Source organism: Echiichthys vipera, assembly GCF_963691815.1.
Source record: "Echiichthys vipera genome assembly, chromosome: 8".
NCBI lineage: Eukaryota > Metazoa > Chordata > Actinopteri > Perciformes > Trachinidae > Echiichthys > Echiichthys vipera.
The window spans coordinates 13,265,097-13,283,750 of record NC_139833.1 but is presented as its reverse complement, the minus strand read 5'-3'; the positions used below and the strand labels follow the sequence as shown (position 1 = coordinate 13,283,750).

Sequence of the window (18,654 nt, the reverse complement as noted above, 5' to 3'; positions counted from 1 at the left end):
AGTCTGACCTTTCTGTGAAAACCACCTCTCCACTGTCTGCCATGTCTCGTTCCTCCCTCTCGTGCTGCCCTTTGTCCTTTGACTCATTCCTCTAACACTCTCCACTGCATTTTACCTTTATCCTTCCCTGTTCATGACATCAACAACCAGCTAGTCGCAGGAGAAGATAGCTGCAATGAAGTCAGGATAAATTGTGATGAATATTCTGGACACACAGAGGAAACATTTGCAGGAAGGATACTCATTAGCGGTACAGATTTACTAAAGAGCCAGCGCGAAACAATCAGAAGCACCACTCCCCTGAGTAAGACTAGTGCTGAATCGAGGGTGTGGCTGTCGTGTGCTGGGTTTTCAATAAGCCTGGACTTTCAACAAGCAACATTACTGTTTCCGCATGTGGCTTACCTCAATTTGGAGAGCCCTGCCTTCCTCTTAGAGGTTTATAGGAAAGAGATATCGTCCGCCTCAAGAATATAAAAAATTACTGATGAAGACTCTGATACAGCATGTCTATCTGAGTTTAGTGGTGAGTAAAAGTACATAAAAGCTACTAAACCATTTTTTCACCAACACTTTTTTTATTTAAAGCAGTCACAAATGTTTCTGACTCACTCCCACTAACGGCTCTGTGGTATGTCGACTACTGCTTGAGTTAAAAAAAAAAAATCTAATTTCTCCAAATATTCCAGAGCATTATTTTGGTGGCCTCCCCTCTGTTTATCTTTTCTAAGATTAAGGTCTGCTATCCCTTTCCACTACCTGTCTATACCCTTCCTCTATCCTGTGTTGTCGTCCCCCGTCTACTTTCTACTTTGACAGGATTTACAAATGACTTCGGACGATTTCTCTCTCCCTTTGTCCCACTCTTTTATTTCCCCAAGAATTGCTTTTTCATCTCTTCCTTATTCCTCCTTTTATTTTTCCCTTCACGCTTCACATTTTATCCCCCCCCCAAAAAAAAATTCCCTCTGTCCTCTGTTCAGCTCCTCCCCTCACGTTCACCAGTTTCTTTATACCAGTAGAATATTACAGAATATTCTCTTCGCTACCCCCCAACTCCTTTCATCGCTCGCTCCTTTTCCTCTCTAAAATCTCTTCATGGTATCCCTCTTTCATCCCCGCTTTTCCCTTCCTGCTGTCTTTTACTCATTTTTTCCCTCCTCACTGCACGCTCACGCTTCCTCCTCGGATTCTCATTTCACAGTCATTTATGGTAACCCTTTTTCTAAGTCCTCCTCTCAACGTCAGTCGCTCTCACCCTCCTACCCCCTCGCAGTTCCTCTACCCCTCGTCTCATTTTCCCTCCTCTTGATTAGTTGACCCTTTTGACCGTTTCACACCCCTTCTCCTCCCCCTCCTCCCCATCTTCCCCGGCTCCACTTGTTAAGCTGCATGATTAGTTTCTCACAAACTCATTTTCATAGTCAGATCCTGGGCTCACCGTGGGGCAAGGGGCGGGGGGGCTGAAATGTGTGCATGTGTGTGTGTGTACATGTCTTGAATCTTGGGATCACTCTTAATTGTGGGTACTGGTGGAACGTCAGGCGCCTCATACAACTTTAATAGAGCTGTAGCATCACACACTCATACAGATGTGCTTCTCTTACACCATGGCCAAGCAATTAAAGGTTTGGTGACAAGTCAAATGCCACAGAGTGCTCTTGCTGTCTGTCACTCACTGATGGGATTTAACGCTGATTTAACCAACCAGCCAGTAGAGGAATGAAAGGAAGGAGACAAACAGAGAGAGTGCCAGAGAAACTATACCTCAAATGTCCCCGCTAGCTTCAGCAGAGGCAGTCGACTGTCAGATTGGAAAATGAGGAAGAGGATAGAGGGTTTGTGTGTGTGTGTGTGTGTGAGAGAGAGAGAGCGAGATGAACAGATGGCCTTATCAGAGTATCCTGCGCCCTGTGTTTAATTTGGACACAGAGAGGGAACGAGAAGCACAGAGGGAGCACGAGATGAATAGAGGGAGAGAGTTACATTGTATTAGTCACAGTGGCAGAAATTTAACAGAGGAACCAGCAAGTCCCACTGTAGCGCACAGATGTTTTGGTGTATTAGATGTGGTACAGAGATTCCCCCTGAGATGCATCCACACGAAAGAGCTTGTGTTTAGCTGTCGCATATCACTGCTAATTTGCACTTGAAAATTGAATTTCTTATTTGTATTCAGGAATTGCCCCAAATGGGAATAGTGAGGGAAATAATCAGCGAAGGATACATTTGTTCCTGTTAATGTAATTTTTTGGTTTAAACTTGTTGATGCTTAACTATAAGCATGAGTAAAATGGACAAATAAGTAAACGATTCAACTAAGAATCTCCATTAACAGCGGCCATGCAGTTGTGTCCATGTGTTTAATATTTTTTAATCACATCTACATACACTATATTGGTTTACATTGGACACAGGAATATATGTGTACCACAGGCTATTGTCTTGTTAGTAGAGGGTTGGTGGCAGAAGGCCGACAGCGCGTGTCCAAGGTCAGAGGTCAGGGCTCAGCCTCTAGTCAACTAATTCAGGGTGGCTGGTCTCATAGCTGTAAATAAAAAAAGAATGGTGACAAGGGGGTGGTGAAGTGAAAGTTTGGATACTATTTTTTCATTTAAAAAAACAAACAAACTTGTTTTTGGTATTTATTCTGCCGTTGGATATTATGGTTGGATTTTTTAATAATTTGAAAAGCAGCGTCTGTTTGTGGGTATGTTACATTCCCCACTCTAAACAAATTTTTGTTCACATCCCAAGCTTGTAAGTCATCAACAGTTTGTCTTCATAAGTAAAAAGGAGCAGTTATATCATGTACTCCTGATAACACTACATTTAAAGTATTCATTCATACAAAATCGTCCTTGCTTTATCCTAATCTCCATGCTTCCTCCCTCTCTCTTCTCTCACTTCTCTCCCAGCCTGTTTAGATTTTTACCTCACATCTCCCTCCCCCTCTCTATCTTTCGCTCTATCTCTCCCGAGCCTACTACCGCTGTATTTCCTCCCTTATCTTTCGCTTTTGTTCTCTCCCGTTGATATCTCTCTCTCCATTTAATCTGCACTCTCTTCTTTCTGAGTTTATCACTCCCTTCATCTTTGTTCTACTTCAAACACAAGTGTTTGTACATACACACGTACATATACACAATCGCACACACAAACACACTTGCACACATCTATTTGGTCACGCTGGAATCCGCGGAACTCAGTGTAGGTGAAATTAAAGTGTGATAAGCAGCTTACCAGGTGTGTGTTGTCATGCTTCACTGCTCTCCAGGCAGCACTCTGCTCCCTGTTCTTTGATTAGAGCCTAACCGAAGCCTACACACACACACACACACACACACACACACACACACACACACACACACACACACACACACACACTTAGACATACACACATTATACCTCACACTTACTAACATCTTATGAATTATTAAAAAGGCAGAAGAAGCTCCACAGAACAAGGAGTTAACAATAACTGATCCAGCAGAAGATCGATCCACAAAATATCATAAAAGTTTGCAGTAGTGATATTGATTAAATGCGTATGGTTTGACAGCATACCTCACAGCCGATAAATTGGAATAGTTCCAGGATTACTGCTAGATCATGCAAACATAACGGGGGGTGTTATGTATTTTATTGAGCCAGGACTTAAGAGAGAGAGGGAGTGAATTTGTTATTTATGTCCCAGGGCTTAAAAGGCTATATTTATTTGCATGCACAGTATGGACTCACATGAACTCAGCTGGATACATTCAAGGTGCAGCAGCTCAGTAGTGATGCCAGTGCTGCTTCTTCAGAGTTAGCACTATGTTACTTAATTCTTAAAGGACAGCCAAATATTCTGAGAGATTAAATTTTGGTTCAGAATTCAAAATTGCTGGTATATTGTTTGTAGTGTTACTGTAAGAGAATGACTGGGAACAAGTTTGACAGAATCTTTTCATGCGTCCTTCATCCAGTCCCTGTAGTTGATGTTTATCAGATCCACTCAGGACATGTAATGTGTGCATGTTGTGTATGTTCTGTGTGTGTTTCCATGTGGAATCTAAGATGCCTGGCAGGCAGCCTCCCTATGGGGCAAGGCTATGATGAGCAATTATCCACTAGGGCGACTTTGTAGGCTAATTTAGCATATTTATGTGGTCAGCAACACTGTTTACTATTCCCCTTCACTGCTTACTGCTGCACTTTCAATTCAAAACAGACCCCAGCTCCCTCTCTCTCTCTCTCTCTCTTTCATTTTATCTCCGTCTCTTCCGTCCCTGCCATCCCTCTGCCTCTATCTCTCCCCACCTGATGGGGTTTGTGATGTGTATCGCTCCCCCCTCCCTCATGCTGTTTCTCTATTTTTATCCTCACTGTGTGAGGGATGGGAAGGGAGTAGAGGGACAGGTGTGGACAAAATAAATGTGTGTATGTGTGTGTGCGATAAGTAGAGAGAAAGAGGAGGAGCCAGAGAATGTGCTATAGAGGGGGGTATGCAGAGTAGAGGGGTGTGGGGTTGTGTAAAGCTAAAACCAAGAGGGATTTATCTTGTTTGTTTTTACCAAAAGTCATCACTCTGTTTGTGTGTGTGTGTGTGTGTGTGTGTGTGTGTGTGTGTGTGTGTGTGTGTGTGTGTGTGTGTGTGTGTGTGTGTGTGTGTGTGTGTGTGTGTGTGTGTGACGTATTTATGTGCTTGTATGCATGTATGCATTTGTGCATGCAACATGGACAGAGAAAGAGAGCCTGCCTCATATTTCACCACAAAATTGAGGCAGGATCTAATCATAGCCTCATAAAAGCCTGTCCCTGGAGAGCGCCTGCTTCTCTATGGCCTACACACACACACACACACACACACACACACAAACACACACCCACACACACACACACACACACACACACACACACGCACAGAAACATTTGTTTCTTAGCCAGTTTGATTATATTTGCGTGGACACATGATTACCAGGTTATGTGATTGCTCACTGCCAATTCTGTGTCTCTCAGATGCTGAGCCCTAAAGTGGCCCAAAGTTGAGTTGAGTCCATATCACACACCATCTGTTTTGTAAATCCATCCAGCTACGGAAATCTGCAGGGCCTAGTTTCCACATTCATAGATCGAAAAGATCTGTTAAGTTGCAACTACCTGTCATCATTATTGCATCTGATGTTCGACATGCTTTGTTCTTGCAACTTAAAGCCGGCTTCAAAACCTGGAGTGAAGCACAGCATGACAGCTTCAGTATTTAAATACTGGATTCAACCATGGATTAATGCAAGATGCACACTTAAGGTGATGAATTCAGAAATCGGAGTATGTCCAGTGGTCAAATCCTTGCATTTAAATTAGACATTAAATATAGATATCACACATTGACAGATAGAATTAGTTTAATGTGAGTGGTTATTGTAAGCATACAAGAAGGGACATCTTTAATTTATGTATTTGGGGTTTTAAGGGATTATCAAGGAAGAAAACAAGTGCCAGAAAGCAGAGTCTGCCAAAAAATCACTTAAATGCAGCAAGCTTAACAGATGCCCAGATCTGAGGTAGGTCTTTGATCATTGAGCAGTGTCACTGACTTCCAGTGCCAGATCATATAGCAAGCATAACTCACTCTTTACATCAGTTGCTGTAACATTCACCCTTTCATTTTTCCTTTCCCAAGCACAGACCTAATTGTGAGGCATTAGTACAATCAGCTACAAAATGCATGCATGTACCGAAGCTACCGAGTTTGGATTTCAAATAAAGCGAACAAAAATTAAAAAAAATCCTCTGCAATATACATTAATACAATAATAGGCCAAATGAGATGTTCATGCAGCCCTTGTGAGACTGCTGGACTGAAACTTGCAGCCTGCAATCCAGACACCCCGTCTCAGCATGTAATATTTATATATCCGCTCTAAGTTGGACGTATGGAGCAGGGTCCATACAAAGGGGGTGAATGAGTGTGTGAATTCATCTGAATGAAAAGGGGGGTTAAGAGTGGTGGAGGAGAGGTTTTGACATGAATAGGGGTGTATAGACAGAGAGGGGGTAGGGTGAGACAGGGGAGGAGCAGAGGAGGTCGGGTTAGAGAGAAGGAGGAAACAAGACAAAAGTTTGCCATAATGACCGTGGAGGAAGGGGCAGGCGGGTGGTGCATGGAAGAAAAGGGTTTTCTGGGTGGTTGAGGAGTGGGAGGGAGTCAGGGCGCACTTCTGTCAGTTCAAACAGAGACATCTGTCAGAGGGGGCCACTGGTGTGTGTCTGCATATGTGTGTGCACGTATACATATGTGCGTGTGTGCTTGTGTGATTAGGCAAGCAAAGGGGATGACAGGACTTTACTTGCACCTGGGGTGTGAGGTCTCCTCTCTAACCACACTTCAACCTGCTGTCGCCATAATGTCCTTTTCACACTGACCAAAGGGCAAAGCTGGAGCTTTATAGACCAAAATTACACTATTATAGATCACCACACTTCACAATGCTCTGTCCAACAACAGCAGATAGGACAACAGGACTGTGTAGCTTTGTCATCTGGTTTGTTAATGAGGGAGATAATCCTTGTTCTACTAATGCACACAAACGATTTAGGTTTAAGGTTTTTGTTTGGTTTTGTTCAGGTCATTTAAAATTCGGATTTTGAAGCACATTTTTAATTATTGAATGTTAGTTTTTGTATTCTTCTCTTTCTGTGTATGGTGTATAGGTGAGGTTGATCACAATTAAATCAGATTTAGGTTGGGTATAACTTTTAATTCATAAGACCTGTGTATCGAGTGTATGACTTAAGTCTGAATACTAGACTAGACTAAAAAATATATTTTTTATGCCACTTTCCTTGACCCTCACAGAAAATAAGGTCAAGAAAATATGTAAAATCATAAAGAGCTAGTAGAAAAAAACAGCAGGAAAATTTAACAAAACATACAAAGCAAGCTAAACATTCAATTTTGCTTGGATAAATTAAAGTGTTACATTTGGAAATAATTAGCCAAATATCTATTATGTCAATAAAATGAGTTTTAGAATTGTAAGTATGTCGAATCAGTTGTTCCCCAATGAAACAGAAGTGAGAAGTTCAATGAATTGATTTGACTTCTGTGGTGTGCTTAAAAACAGCTGGAGTCAATATTAGATCTGATTTTTTTTCTTTTCGATTAAGCCTTTATAAGAACATACAGGTCATTTGCATATTTGGCTTGTCGACATATTACTGGATTGTGCCTAACGCTGTAACTATCTGAGCATCCAGAAATGTGTCACTGGCGCTGTATTGAATGTAATCTCAGTGCATATGAGATTTTTGCAATCATGATTTTGCATGGCTCTGAGCAGCCTTTTTGGTTCACCAGCTCATTTCCCAAAGGACTTACACTCCCTAAAATAGAAAGAAGGTCCAAGTGCATAGGTCTAACAGTTATCTGCTATAGTGCTGTTGGATTATGTTGGACTAAATCCGGAGGATCAAATTTCAGTGAGTGCTCCACTGCTACATGCAGAATGTTCTCATTGGGGTTTGACAAAAATAGCATAATATTATAGGGATCAACAGGGTAGTTAGTTCTGCTTTATGCATGGTTTGATACCATTACTATGGAGAGTGATAAAGGCAAAAAGAGAGGGAGTGAGAGGAGAATATGTTGGTAATCCATGCTCCAGTAGAGAGGCTGATGAAGGGTTAACAGACAGATAAAGTATTGAGTGGAGGAGAAGGCGGACAGACTTCTCAGGTGTGAAGAATGGAATGAGAGAGACAGAGGAAGGAGGGATGAAGGCAGGGGGATGGGCTGCTCAGGAGCCTGTATTATGGTTGCAGGACCCCGTTGCCAGGCAACGGAGCTGAGAGAGATGCCAGGTTGCTAGGTAACCTGGGTGATGCAAAGCATAACGTGGTGTGATAGAGAGACAGGAGAGAGGTGGGTGGAGCTGCGCTGCTGGGGTGCTCCACCTTTCCGCTCACTCGCTCTGTTTCTCACATCTCAGTGTTTTCATCCAGCTGTGAATGAGAGCCATAAACTCTGTGTCATCAGGGAGTCAGGGTGTTGCATGCATACATTATCCCACCAGTTTTACTAAAATATGAGCACTGAAACACACAGATGATACACGCAATAGAGCATGGATCACTGATAATGTGATTCTGTTAATTTGGTATTTGGGAATCATGATATGTAGTATCTTTCTGTCTTTTAGTAGATAACAGTCAAGTTTTGAGGGTAGAGTTGCAGCTAATATATATTTTGTTAGAAATTAAGAGGGCAAAGGGCAAAAATGCTAGAAGAAATCTCAGAGTGCCCCTTTAAAAACGTGATTGAGGGGCAAAAGAGTGCCCCCAAGATTTCAGAGGAAAAATATATATATATATATTCAACTGTTTAGACCAATATACCACATTAAGCCCTCATTGTATTACCTTCGCCAAGGAGGTTATGTTTTTGGCTTTGTTTGTCTGTTGGTTTGTTTGTTTGTCAGAAGGATTACAGAAAAACTACTGGCCCGACATGGTTGAAGGGTGTAGCGTGAGCCAAAAAAATAACTCATTACATTTTGGAGCGGCTCTGAATCACAGGGCGGATACACAAATAATTTTTTCACTTTCATTAACATTGTGAAATATGGCTGCATTCATGTGGTGTCGGAATAATTGGAAAAATTACTTCCTGATCGTATTTAACGTCTCACCTGATCGGATTATTTTCCTGTCATGCAAATACTGCACACTGTAAATGCATTGATAATAGCAATAGTATGCTTTTATTTACCCTTGTCTCAATTCATGTATTAATTACTTGGTTTATAAGCCAATCACAAGTTCCCAGAACACAATGTGACAGTTTACAATGTTGGTGAAAACCCCAGCTGTTAACATCCAGTTATGATATTTTATATTGTTAGTATACTGCCAAGCTCTAACATAAAACCATGTTCTGTCTAAGTCAGAGAGCCACTCCTCTTCACTCCACTACTGGAGAAGGAAAAATAGACTTCTTCTTGGAATCAACAAAGTATCTTTTCAACATGATTACGTACTGATTAGCATGAAAAGCGTTTTTAGTACATTGAAAATCAAGGAAAAATAATTCATGTAGTTTTATGTAAAAAAAAAAAAAGAGACACAATTATGAGATTAACAGTCCCGCTATTTAGCTCAATTTTAGTTTGCCAAATCAACGTAAGCCTCCAGTACATTGATGATGATGATGAGTGTATAGTGCTGCGAGGCATGTTACAGCAATGATGGAGAAAAAAAACGAGAGCACGAGAAGAGCGACATGAGAGGAGGAAGTGAATGAGATAGAGAAGGCAAGAGAGGGAGGAGGGAACGGATGGGAAAAGATAAAAAAGCAGAGATGCCCATGTCATCAGGCAGGGTATGGAGGGATTATGGAGCTGAGAGTGTAAAGAGTGGAATCCAGGATGGGGGAAGAGGAAGATGGATAAATAATGCTAGATCGTGGAGAAGGGATAAAAATAGTTTTCCTTTCTTGTGCACTCTGGAAAATGGACATCTGAAATTGTGTGGATGGAGTGTTCCAGAGGGAGATTGAAGGGGGGAAGGGTGTGTGTGTGCGTGTGTGTTTGTGAGGAAGACAGATATGAAAAGAGAGTGTTTGTGTGTCTGTACACACACACTTTTGTCTGTTTTCATGCCATGCGTCGTAATCAGTTTTATATTTTTGTTTGTTGTAAGATTTATGGAGAATTGCCAAAATGATTCAACACTGTACTTTAATCCATCTTCCAAATAGCACATGTACATACACATTAACATATACACACTACCCCCTACCCTCTACCCTCTACCCTCATGGTGTGGTGAAATGGTTTGTTCCACTGATTTCACGTAGGTGGGGGAGGGGTTAGAATACGATTTGATTGGATAATCCAAGGATTTAATATCCCCTAATCCTGGCACAATCCTCTCTGCGTTACTGCAGGGAGTAAGATTAACTGTACGTGTGTAGTATGTGTTTATTTCTGTGTGCGCAAAAGGGCGGGTACTCTGTGTAGTTTATACAGTGTGTGTATGTGTGTGTCTGCATGTGTGAGTGACAAGTATTGTCTGTATATTTGCTTTGGCACCACAGCATGCAAATGGAGCTGTGTTTGCATGCAGGGTTTGGTCATGCGTGTGTCAGTGGACATGCCTCCACTGAGTGCGAGTGGTCATGCAAGCTCACACACGATCATATATCACATATCTCGCCCCCATGCATCGCCGCGCCGCTGCTCACATACGAATTCACTTTCCTCAGAGATACTGAAAAAGGGCTTCTTAGTATTCAGCAAGACGGATCAAACCTCACTACAGTAAGAAGCCAGCTCCTTGTACGTGCGCACGTTTGCAGATGGTTACTGTTAATTAAGTCTTCATTGGAACGTGAGTAATTAGAGGATAATTTTTACTTGAAAGGACCGTGTGGCTTGAGTAAAGGAAGAGAAAAGAGTGGAGTAGAGTGTGACTGACTAGCAGGGACTGTACTTTATTTGCATTTTTTCTCTCAGGCTCAAGGGAATTTTAATTACTCTACTACAATATAGATTTAGTTCCCTCACCTTCTCCCTCTCCTTCTCTCGCTCAGAGCCAAATCACACTTACTTCTTCCTCTGAATACTCCCCACATCTCTCATAAATCTTCTTTCCTGTTCATTTCCTTGTTCTCATACATTTTTACTCAATGCGCTCCCTTGTTACATGAACTCAAAGAGAGATAAAAATGGGTCGGAGAAAGATGTCGAGGAGGATAGTATGAAGCCAGCAAAGCACTCTCCGGCACAAATTCTTTGTTTACCCGAAGAGCACAGCAGTCGCCCTTGGCAACCTGCATCCTTGTTTACCTACCCAGTGTGCCGTCATATGATTGCCATGACAACGAGCTGGTTGCCATGCCAATTCTCTGATGCCATTGTGTTGTCTTTGTAGCAGCAGTGTGCACCTCTCACCTGTGTTCTGTTTCTCTGGCTTTTTTCTCCATGTCATTGCTGTCAATGCATCATACGAACGTTATACTCTGTGGTTACTTTAAATCATCAGAAGATCAGTGCAGTTCAAGCAAGCGCATACACACACATACTCGGAAACAGATTGATGAGCCTTGATTGATAAGTTGTAGTCGAGAATCATTAGGTTCTTCTGTTCAGTCTGTTTTACAGTCACAAGGATGAGCTTGAATAGGAGGCTAATGAAGGAAGTAATGGAAGAGGTGATGGATGGATAGAAGGATAGAGAAAGGGGTTAGTGGACACAAATCTCGCTACAATCAGCCTGCTCTACAACACAGGCTGAAATCAATGAACAAGACGGGACTGATCGATGAGTTGATAGTGCTAGATGGACGGCAGTGTGGATTGATAGCAATAGGACTGGGATATGGATGGATGGATAGATGGATGGATGGATGGATGGATGGATGGATAGACAGTTTGAAACCAAGGTCACTGCAAACTGTAAGGGCGTGTGTATCTTCTGTAAGTTTGTTAGTGCCGACAGCTTGAGTCAGTAGAGTTTCCTTCCTCTGCATACCTTATCTGTGTGTTTTATGTGAATGTGCGTGCATCTGTGTGCTCATGTCTCTGACTGTGTGTGATGGCCTTGCCTTAGATCAATAGCTTTGTGGTGACAGCTAAGAGCTGATTAATCAAATATATGGATCTGTCTCTCTCTGCTCTGCCCTCTCCTCAATTACCAGCTTCATTACATTGCCTTAACACCCCACTGGGACCTCTCTCCATTCTTCCTCCTCATCCCCTCCCTTTCCCATCCTTCTCCACCCTCCTCCTCCTCCTCCTCTCTGTCCCTTTCCATCCCTTTTCTCATTCTCTGTTCTTCCGTCTCTGAGTTTTTCTCTTCACTGTCAGAGCTGCAAAATGCATCTAATTCAACCACTATTGCTACAAATCACTTTTGACTGGTAGTGAGACAAACCATTAAATAGTACATTTTACCCTTTGTTGCAGCTGATAGGAGTTTTAAATCTGAGCCTGATTGATCAGGATGTTTATTCAAAAATGTAAGATAGTTGTTTTGATTTGGCTTTGCAACATTTCTCAACTTGGATTGGAAAATGGGAGTGTCTACCCCACAAGCATGCTGTTTTTTTCTCCTCTTTCCCGCTTTTCTTTGTTTATCATCACTCCCTCTAAACCTTCCTCTCTTCGCTCCAGCCCTCCTCTGGATCCATCCTTTTTTTCGCCCTTTCTTCCTTCCTTGAGCTTCTCTCCTCTTTTCATCGCCATCACTCTGCAGCCCTTCTCCTCCCCCACCCCATCCCTCTGGCATTAACAGTCTCATTGCCTCAGTGCTATGACTAAGCACTGTGTGTAGTATGTTTGTGTTTTTGCTTTTCTGTGGTTTTGACAAACTGGTGTGTCTGTAGATGGGAGCCATTTAGAACGTGTGTGTGTGTGTGTGTGTGAGTGTGTGTGTGTGTGTGTGTGTGTGTGTGTGTGTGTGTGTGTGTGTGTGTGTGTGTGTGTGTGTGTGTGTGTGTGTGTGTGTGTGTGTGTGCGTGCATTAGCACTCAAGGCGATGGATCTCTGTAGTCGTGACATTTTTTAGACGGAGCAAGTCATGACTGAATCACGCCCCACTCCTCCCCCTCTTTCTCTTTCTATTCTTTTTGAATCATCCTCTCAGGGGCAGCTTTGCTTTCAACCTCCCACTCTCCATCTCTCTGTCTCACTCCTCATGTAATGTTTCTTTTTCCAGCATTTCCATTCACTCCCTGGGTTCCTCTTGCCCTTCCCTTTTAGTCGGTCGAAGTTGGTCAGGGTCCCCCAGGCTCTTTTTATTTTAGCTGACCACGCGTGTTCACTTCACACACTGTCACCTCATCTCATCTCATCTCTCCCATGCCACCCAATGCCCCCCCCCCCCCCCCCCCCATCTCAATCTACTCTTGTCCCTCATCTAATCCGTAGTTCTTGTGTAATCCAGATCAGCTGGCCTGCATTCTTAATCTTGTCACTTCTCAATCCCCCTTACATTCTGTGTGGTGTGTGTGTGTGTGTGTGTGTGTGAGAGAGAGAGAGAGAGAGAGAGAGAGAGAGAGAAATCAGAGATGGTAAGGTTGTGTGTGTTTTGACACAGAAAGAGAGCGACCAGAGTTCAGACGCACCTGTCGCCTGCTAAACTTGATTTATCAGTGACTAGAAAGAGCATGGACACACCCAAACACACGTACACACACACACACACATACACACACACACACGTACACACACACACACATACACTAACAGCACAGTACATTTTGTTCAAAGTCTGATGTAACAAAACAGTTTATCGAAATAGATGACTTCCTATACTAAACATACAATTTTTTATAAAACCTATTTAAGTGGGTCAGTCAACTGAAATTTGATCTATTTTAATTAATTATACCATACTTTTACACTGGTATTAATATCTTCCAATAGTTTCCCAGTTTACTTGCCACTGTTTTGGTTGGCCGATCGGCCCTGGCACATTTATAGGAATGGTGATTAATGTGTGTTGTTTTTGTGAATAAATGCATGAAATATTCAGTGAAATAACCACAAAACAAATGTCATCAGACTGTAAGTGCTGTCAATCCTAGATAGCGTACATGTCCTGGGATAAGACAAATGGAGAGAGACTTGTTTATGTTGACCATCTGTGTGTTTATGTTCCTTCTTGTTTGTTCCACAGATGAATCGGCCAATCCAGGTGAAACCAGCTGACAGCGAGGGCAGAGGAGGTGAGCACCTTAACATAGTAACGCACACACACACACACAAACACACACACACATACACGCACACTCACACGCACACGCACACGCACACACACAACACACATACACACAAACACTCAAACATAGACATTTCATTGTGACAGATAGAAGGGTAGGTGTCTAGTTGGATCAGATAAATATGGAAAGTAGTCAATGTGGTGCTAAAAACACACAGACACACATTCAAATCACATTTTTTCCACTTCCGTGTCCTATTACCCTTCTCCACAGTCAATACTGCTCCCTGGTGGACACAAATAGTAGCTTCCATTTTATTACCAGAACATCAACAGAGGTGTGACCGGTTCAAGGGAAAGTTGATTACTTATCAGTCCCTCTCCTTTCTTCCACATTATTGGTCTCTCAGAGGACAGGAAGTTGTTTGTGGGCATGCTGGGGAAGCAACAGAGCGATGAGGACGTCAGAAGACTGTTTGAGCCCTTTGGCAGCATAGACGAGTGCACAGTGTTGAGGGGACCTGATGGCACCAGCAAAGGTAAAACACATATGCAGACACTCAAAAACTACCTCATTTAATAATGTAATACTTTGTCATTTAATACAGTCTGTGTGCTGTAACTGAATCTGTTTTGTTGCAGGGTGCGCTTTTGTTAAATTCCAAGGACATGCTGAAGCCCAGGCTGCCATCAACAGCTTGCATGGAAGCCGCACAATGCCTGTAAGTTTCATGCATGAGATTACAATTGATTAAAAATATACACATACAAAACACACACAAGGCAAGCACACTCAAATCGACATTGCATGAATCCTGTGGAACAGTTTCTGTAGGTAATACTATTAGTAGTGTAATCACCTGTCTCCTTTCGTGCTGTCCTGGGCATCATCAACATGCTGGAATAGGCCTGAGCCCCATGGGAATCGTAAATGGATTAAGTGGATAGACTAAATGAATGAATTAATAAACATGGAGCCCAGTCCCATTAACACATAAAGAAGAAAGCATGTAACATACTTGTAATTGAAGTTACTCTGTCTCCCTCTTTCGCTGCACAGGGAGCGTCGTCCAGTCTGGTGGTGAAGTTTGCCGACACAGAGAAGGAGCGGGGGCTGAGGAGGATGCAGCAGGTGGCCTCCCAGCTTGGCATCTTCAGCCCCATGACCCTCAACTTCCCCGCCTACAATGCCTACACACAGGCAGTCAACGCACAGGCAAGCAGTGCACGAATGCACAAACACTCACTGCACTACGCGCACATATACACACTAAGTTTGTAAGGGGAGTGCTGTGCTTATGAAAGGATGTAATAAGTTTGAAGAGGCTATCAGTGGTCTAATTGGGGCTAACGTTATTACCCAGACAACAGAACATACGTCATCTGGCATTAGCTTTCCCGCAACACACAACCATTAACCCACTGACTCAGGACATAATGGCCTTGTAATTAGATCTCTATTCATCTGTTCCTCCATCACTCCCTCTCCCTGCCCCTTCCTCTTCTTTTTTCCCTCTCTTTGTCTCTCCCTCTCTCTTTTTCCCATATCCATTTAACTGTCTCTTTGTCTCTCTCTCTCTCTCTCTCTCTCTCTCTCTCTCTCTCTCTCTCTCTCTCTCTCTCTCTCTCTCTCTCTCTCTCACTTTTTCCTCTCTTTCTCCCTGCCTCCCCTTCTTTTTCTCCATCCCCTTCCTCTCTCCGTGTTTCCTTCCCTGTCTACAGCTTGTCCAACAGCAGGCCCTGGTTGCCCAGTCAGCGTACTTGTCTCCTGTGGCAACAGTTGCCGCCGTACAGATGCAGCAGATGGCGGCGCTCAATGCCAACGGAATCATTGCCACACCCATTACACCCATCACGCCGTCCTCGGGTAGGCTCACATGTACATTCACATGCCATGCATACTCAAATCAGCCGTACATTATAGCACAAAATGTGAAAGTATTTTTTATATGGTCAACAGTCTTACAGATTATCCCTTACAGAGTCCTTTAGATTATTTGCTTCATCAGAATAACAATAATTGAATATAGTTATTAATGTATTTTACAGTATTTTGCACAAGATAATAGCACAATAACTAAAAACTAAGGATTTTGAAAGTTTGGAAACAGTTATAGTCAAAAAGAGCTAAAGTGAATGACTGCAATGACAGAGACTCTTTATCTGGACTGTGATCTGCACCTGTAGGTACAAACACTCCACCAACTATCGCAGCAACGCCTGTGCCCTCTCTCCCTCCGCCACTAGGAGTTAACGGTTATAGCAGTCTGCCAGCCCCCACCAATGGACAACAAGCAACGGAAGCACTATACACCAATGGCGTTCACCCATATCAAGGTACCTTTTTTGTTCTGTTTTTAATGAGTCTTTTTTTTTAAGATTTCCAGCAGACAATACAATTAAACATGTTTATATATAAATATACATGTTTAATTATATTGTATATAGGGCTGTTAGAGGGTTTTACATGTATAGGACCAAATATTAAGGTATTTTAATAAAGCATCTAACATCTAAGAAGCATACAATTGTATAGATGATTGCAATCGAGACATTAAACTAAAATAAATTTAGTCTCCTTTAGTTTAATGAGCTTTATCATCCAATTGCTTGTATTTTTTCCATTCTCACTTTGTTTTCTATTTTCTGGCTCTCCAGCTCAGAGTCCAGCCGCCCTGGACCCCCTACAGCAGGCGTATGCAGGCATGCAACACTACACAGGTTGGTGTCAGACAGGTGATAAGAATAGTCAGATGAAGCTCATTGAGTGACGTCTTCTTACTGTGGGTTGGGATGGTGTATGGATAGATGTTAAATATACATAACATAACAGTTCCAATGTAAATCGATACACACACACACACACACACACACACATATATACTCCCTTCAGGTTCAGTAATGAGACACATTTGACCATGCTGATTACAAATGTCAATATTATTACATATCTAATCACATCTTATCCACATTCAATTGTGTAATCACTATTACATCTTCATGTGCAGCTCAACAGGCAGCTGTAGGTTAATCAGGATACATATAAATAGGGAACAAGTCCAGTAGTCTGCTTTCAGTTTGACTGCAATCTTGTCAAGGATGGAAATGTTTCAAGGGCAATTGGTTGAATAAATTTTGTTATGACTTATCTGGTTTCATTGTCACACAAGAAACACTGGTAATAATGTAATACACCTAATGATACATTACTCCTCAAGTACACATGAGTCATACTTATGGAGTAAATGGGGACTGTCTGTAATGTATGCATACCAGACTCAGACCAACAAAGTCATTGTTGTTGTGTCTTTCCCCTTTCAAGTGATACATTTAATCGTTTTCACCTTCAACAGGAGACGTTTCAGTCAAACAAAATGATTCTATTGGACAATGTTATGTTGCCACCTGTTGTTTTTACCCAATCAGATTTTATTACTTTGTCTCTCCCAATAGCGGCGTATCCTGCTGCCTACGGATTGGTTGGGCAGCCGTTCCCCCAGCAGCCAACATTGGTTGCCCAGCAACACCAGCAGCCCCAGCAACAGCAGCAGAGAGAAGGTGATGTGACTTCCTGTCTGTCTGGGGCCACACCCCTCCAATGATCTTGTTTAAAGTTGTTTATCAAAAGGTTTTCGCAGCCCGAGATAATTTATCACACTCTAATGTGTGTGTGTGTGTGTGTGTGTGTTTCAGGTCCAGAGGGCTGTAACATCTTCATCTACCACCTGCCTCAGGAGTTCAGTGACTCTGAGATGCTGCAGATGTTCCTGCCCTTTGGCAATGTCATCTCGGCTAAGGTGTTTGTTGACCGTGCCACCAATCAGAGCAAATGTTTCGGTGAGACACAGACGGGAGAGGGAGAGAAAGGGGGAGAGCAGAGAAAGGAAAGGACGAGTGAAAAAGACAGGATGACTTTGTGGAGCCTTGTATCTTAGTTAAATTGAGACAAAGGCATGGTGTGGAAGAGAGTTCCGATTCAAATAACAACTCTTCCTTTTCTCTACCAGGATTTGTGAGTTTTGACAACCCAGCCAGCGCGCAGGCCGCCATCCAGGCCATGAATGGCTTCCAGATCGGCATGAAAAGACTGAAAGTTCAGCTCAAACGGCCCAAAGACGCCAACCGCCCATACTGAGTGACAACTGAGAGGAGGAAGAAGAAATAAAGAGAGGTGAGGAGGTGGCGAGGAGGTGATTAGTGACATGAAGAAGAGAAGTGAGGTGTTGTGTGTTAGGGGAGCTGGAGGATGAAATTAGCTCATAGAGGGAAAAAAACGTAGCGAAGGTAGCATTAGCTTTGACAATGCAATGCTAATTGATGGTACAAAGTTAAATAGAAAAAGCTTAACATGACATATCAGTGAATATACATTGGGTTACTCATGAAAACAACTTAATCAACTCAGGAAAAGTGAAAATACTAAAATATTGTTTTCCTTTTTATTTTATTTCACAATCTTATTTATTTTCTTTCCTGCTGTTTTGATCTTTTCCTGAAACTGCAACTTACCTCACCCAAGATCCTTCCGTCCAATCATATTTCACGAGGACCCCATCGCTATGGCAATGGTTGCCTAGTGACCGATAAAGCCCTGACCCCCCCTTCCTCTCGCATTGTTGTAAGTTGATTGGTTGGCCTGTGTTTGGGTTGCTGTGGCGATTGATTGCCTGTGTTGGTTGCCCTTGGCAATTTTTGTTCTGTCACCTCGAGCAACCAGCCATGCGTTGACCTGCATGTCCTGTTGCTGTAGTGACCACAGACTGTGTTTGGTGCATTGTGACTTTATTTTGTATTGACCTGTGCACATACTGATCAATAACTGTCAATAGCCAGGACTGTACTCAGAATCAATTGATTTAATTGGATATTTGACACACTTAATCATTATATAGTAATTTAATAAATTCTGCAGCAACGCTCGTTATTTTTTTGCAGCTTTGTTTTTGATCA

The 18,654-nt window shown here is 42.5% G+C and overlaps 1 protein-coding gene across 3 annotated transcripts in view; it reads left to right on the top strand.

Annotated features, from left to right (window-relative positions):
- Positions 1-17,839, top strand: part of LOC310950818 (CUGBP Elav-like family member 3) — a gene marked incomplete at both ends in the record, with an annotated part of 20,805 nt that extends 2,966 nt beyond the window's left edge. The window contains 10 exons of one of the 3 annotated variants that reach the window (XM_083918816.1): positions 13,663-13,711; positions 14,115-14,243; positions 14,347-14,426; positions 14,765-14,908; positions 15,427-15,571; positions 15,892-16,041; positions 16,363-16,425; positions 17,158-17,262; positions 17,398-17,541; positions 17,712-17,839. In XM_083918816.1, the coding sequence (XP_083774942.1) occupies positions 13,663-13,711; positions 14,115-14,243; positions 14,347-14,426; positions 14,765-14,908; positions 15,427-15,571; positions 15,892-16,041; positions 16,363-16,425; positions 17,158-17,262; positions 17,398-17,541; positions 17,712-17,839 (1,137 nt within the window). Of the gene's footprint in view, positions 1-13,662; positions 13,712-14,114; positions 14,244-14,346; positions 14,427-14,764; positions 14,909-15,426; positions 15,572-15,891; positions 16,042-16,362; positions 16,441-17,157; positions 17,263-17,397; positions 17,542-17,711 lie in introns of all 3 variants that reach the window. The other 2 variants (XM_083918815.1, XM_083918817.1) reach the window with 2 other exon arrangements.
- Between the last annotated feature and the right edge of the window lie 815 nt (positions 17,840-18,654).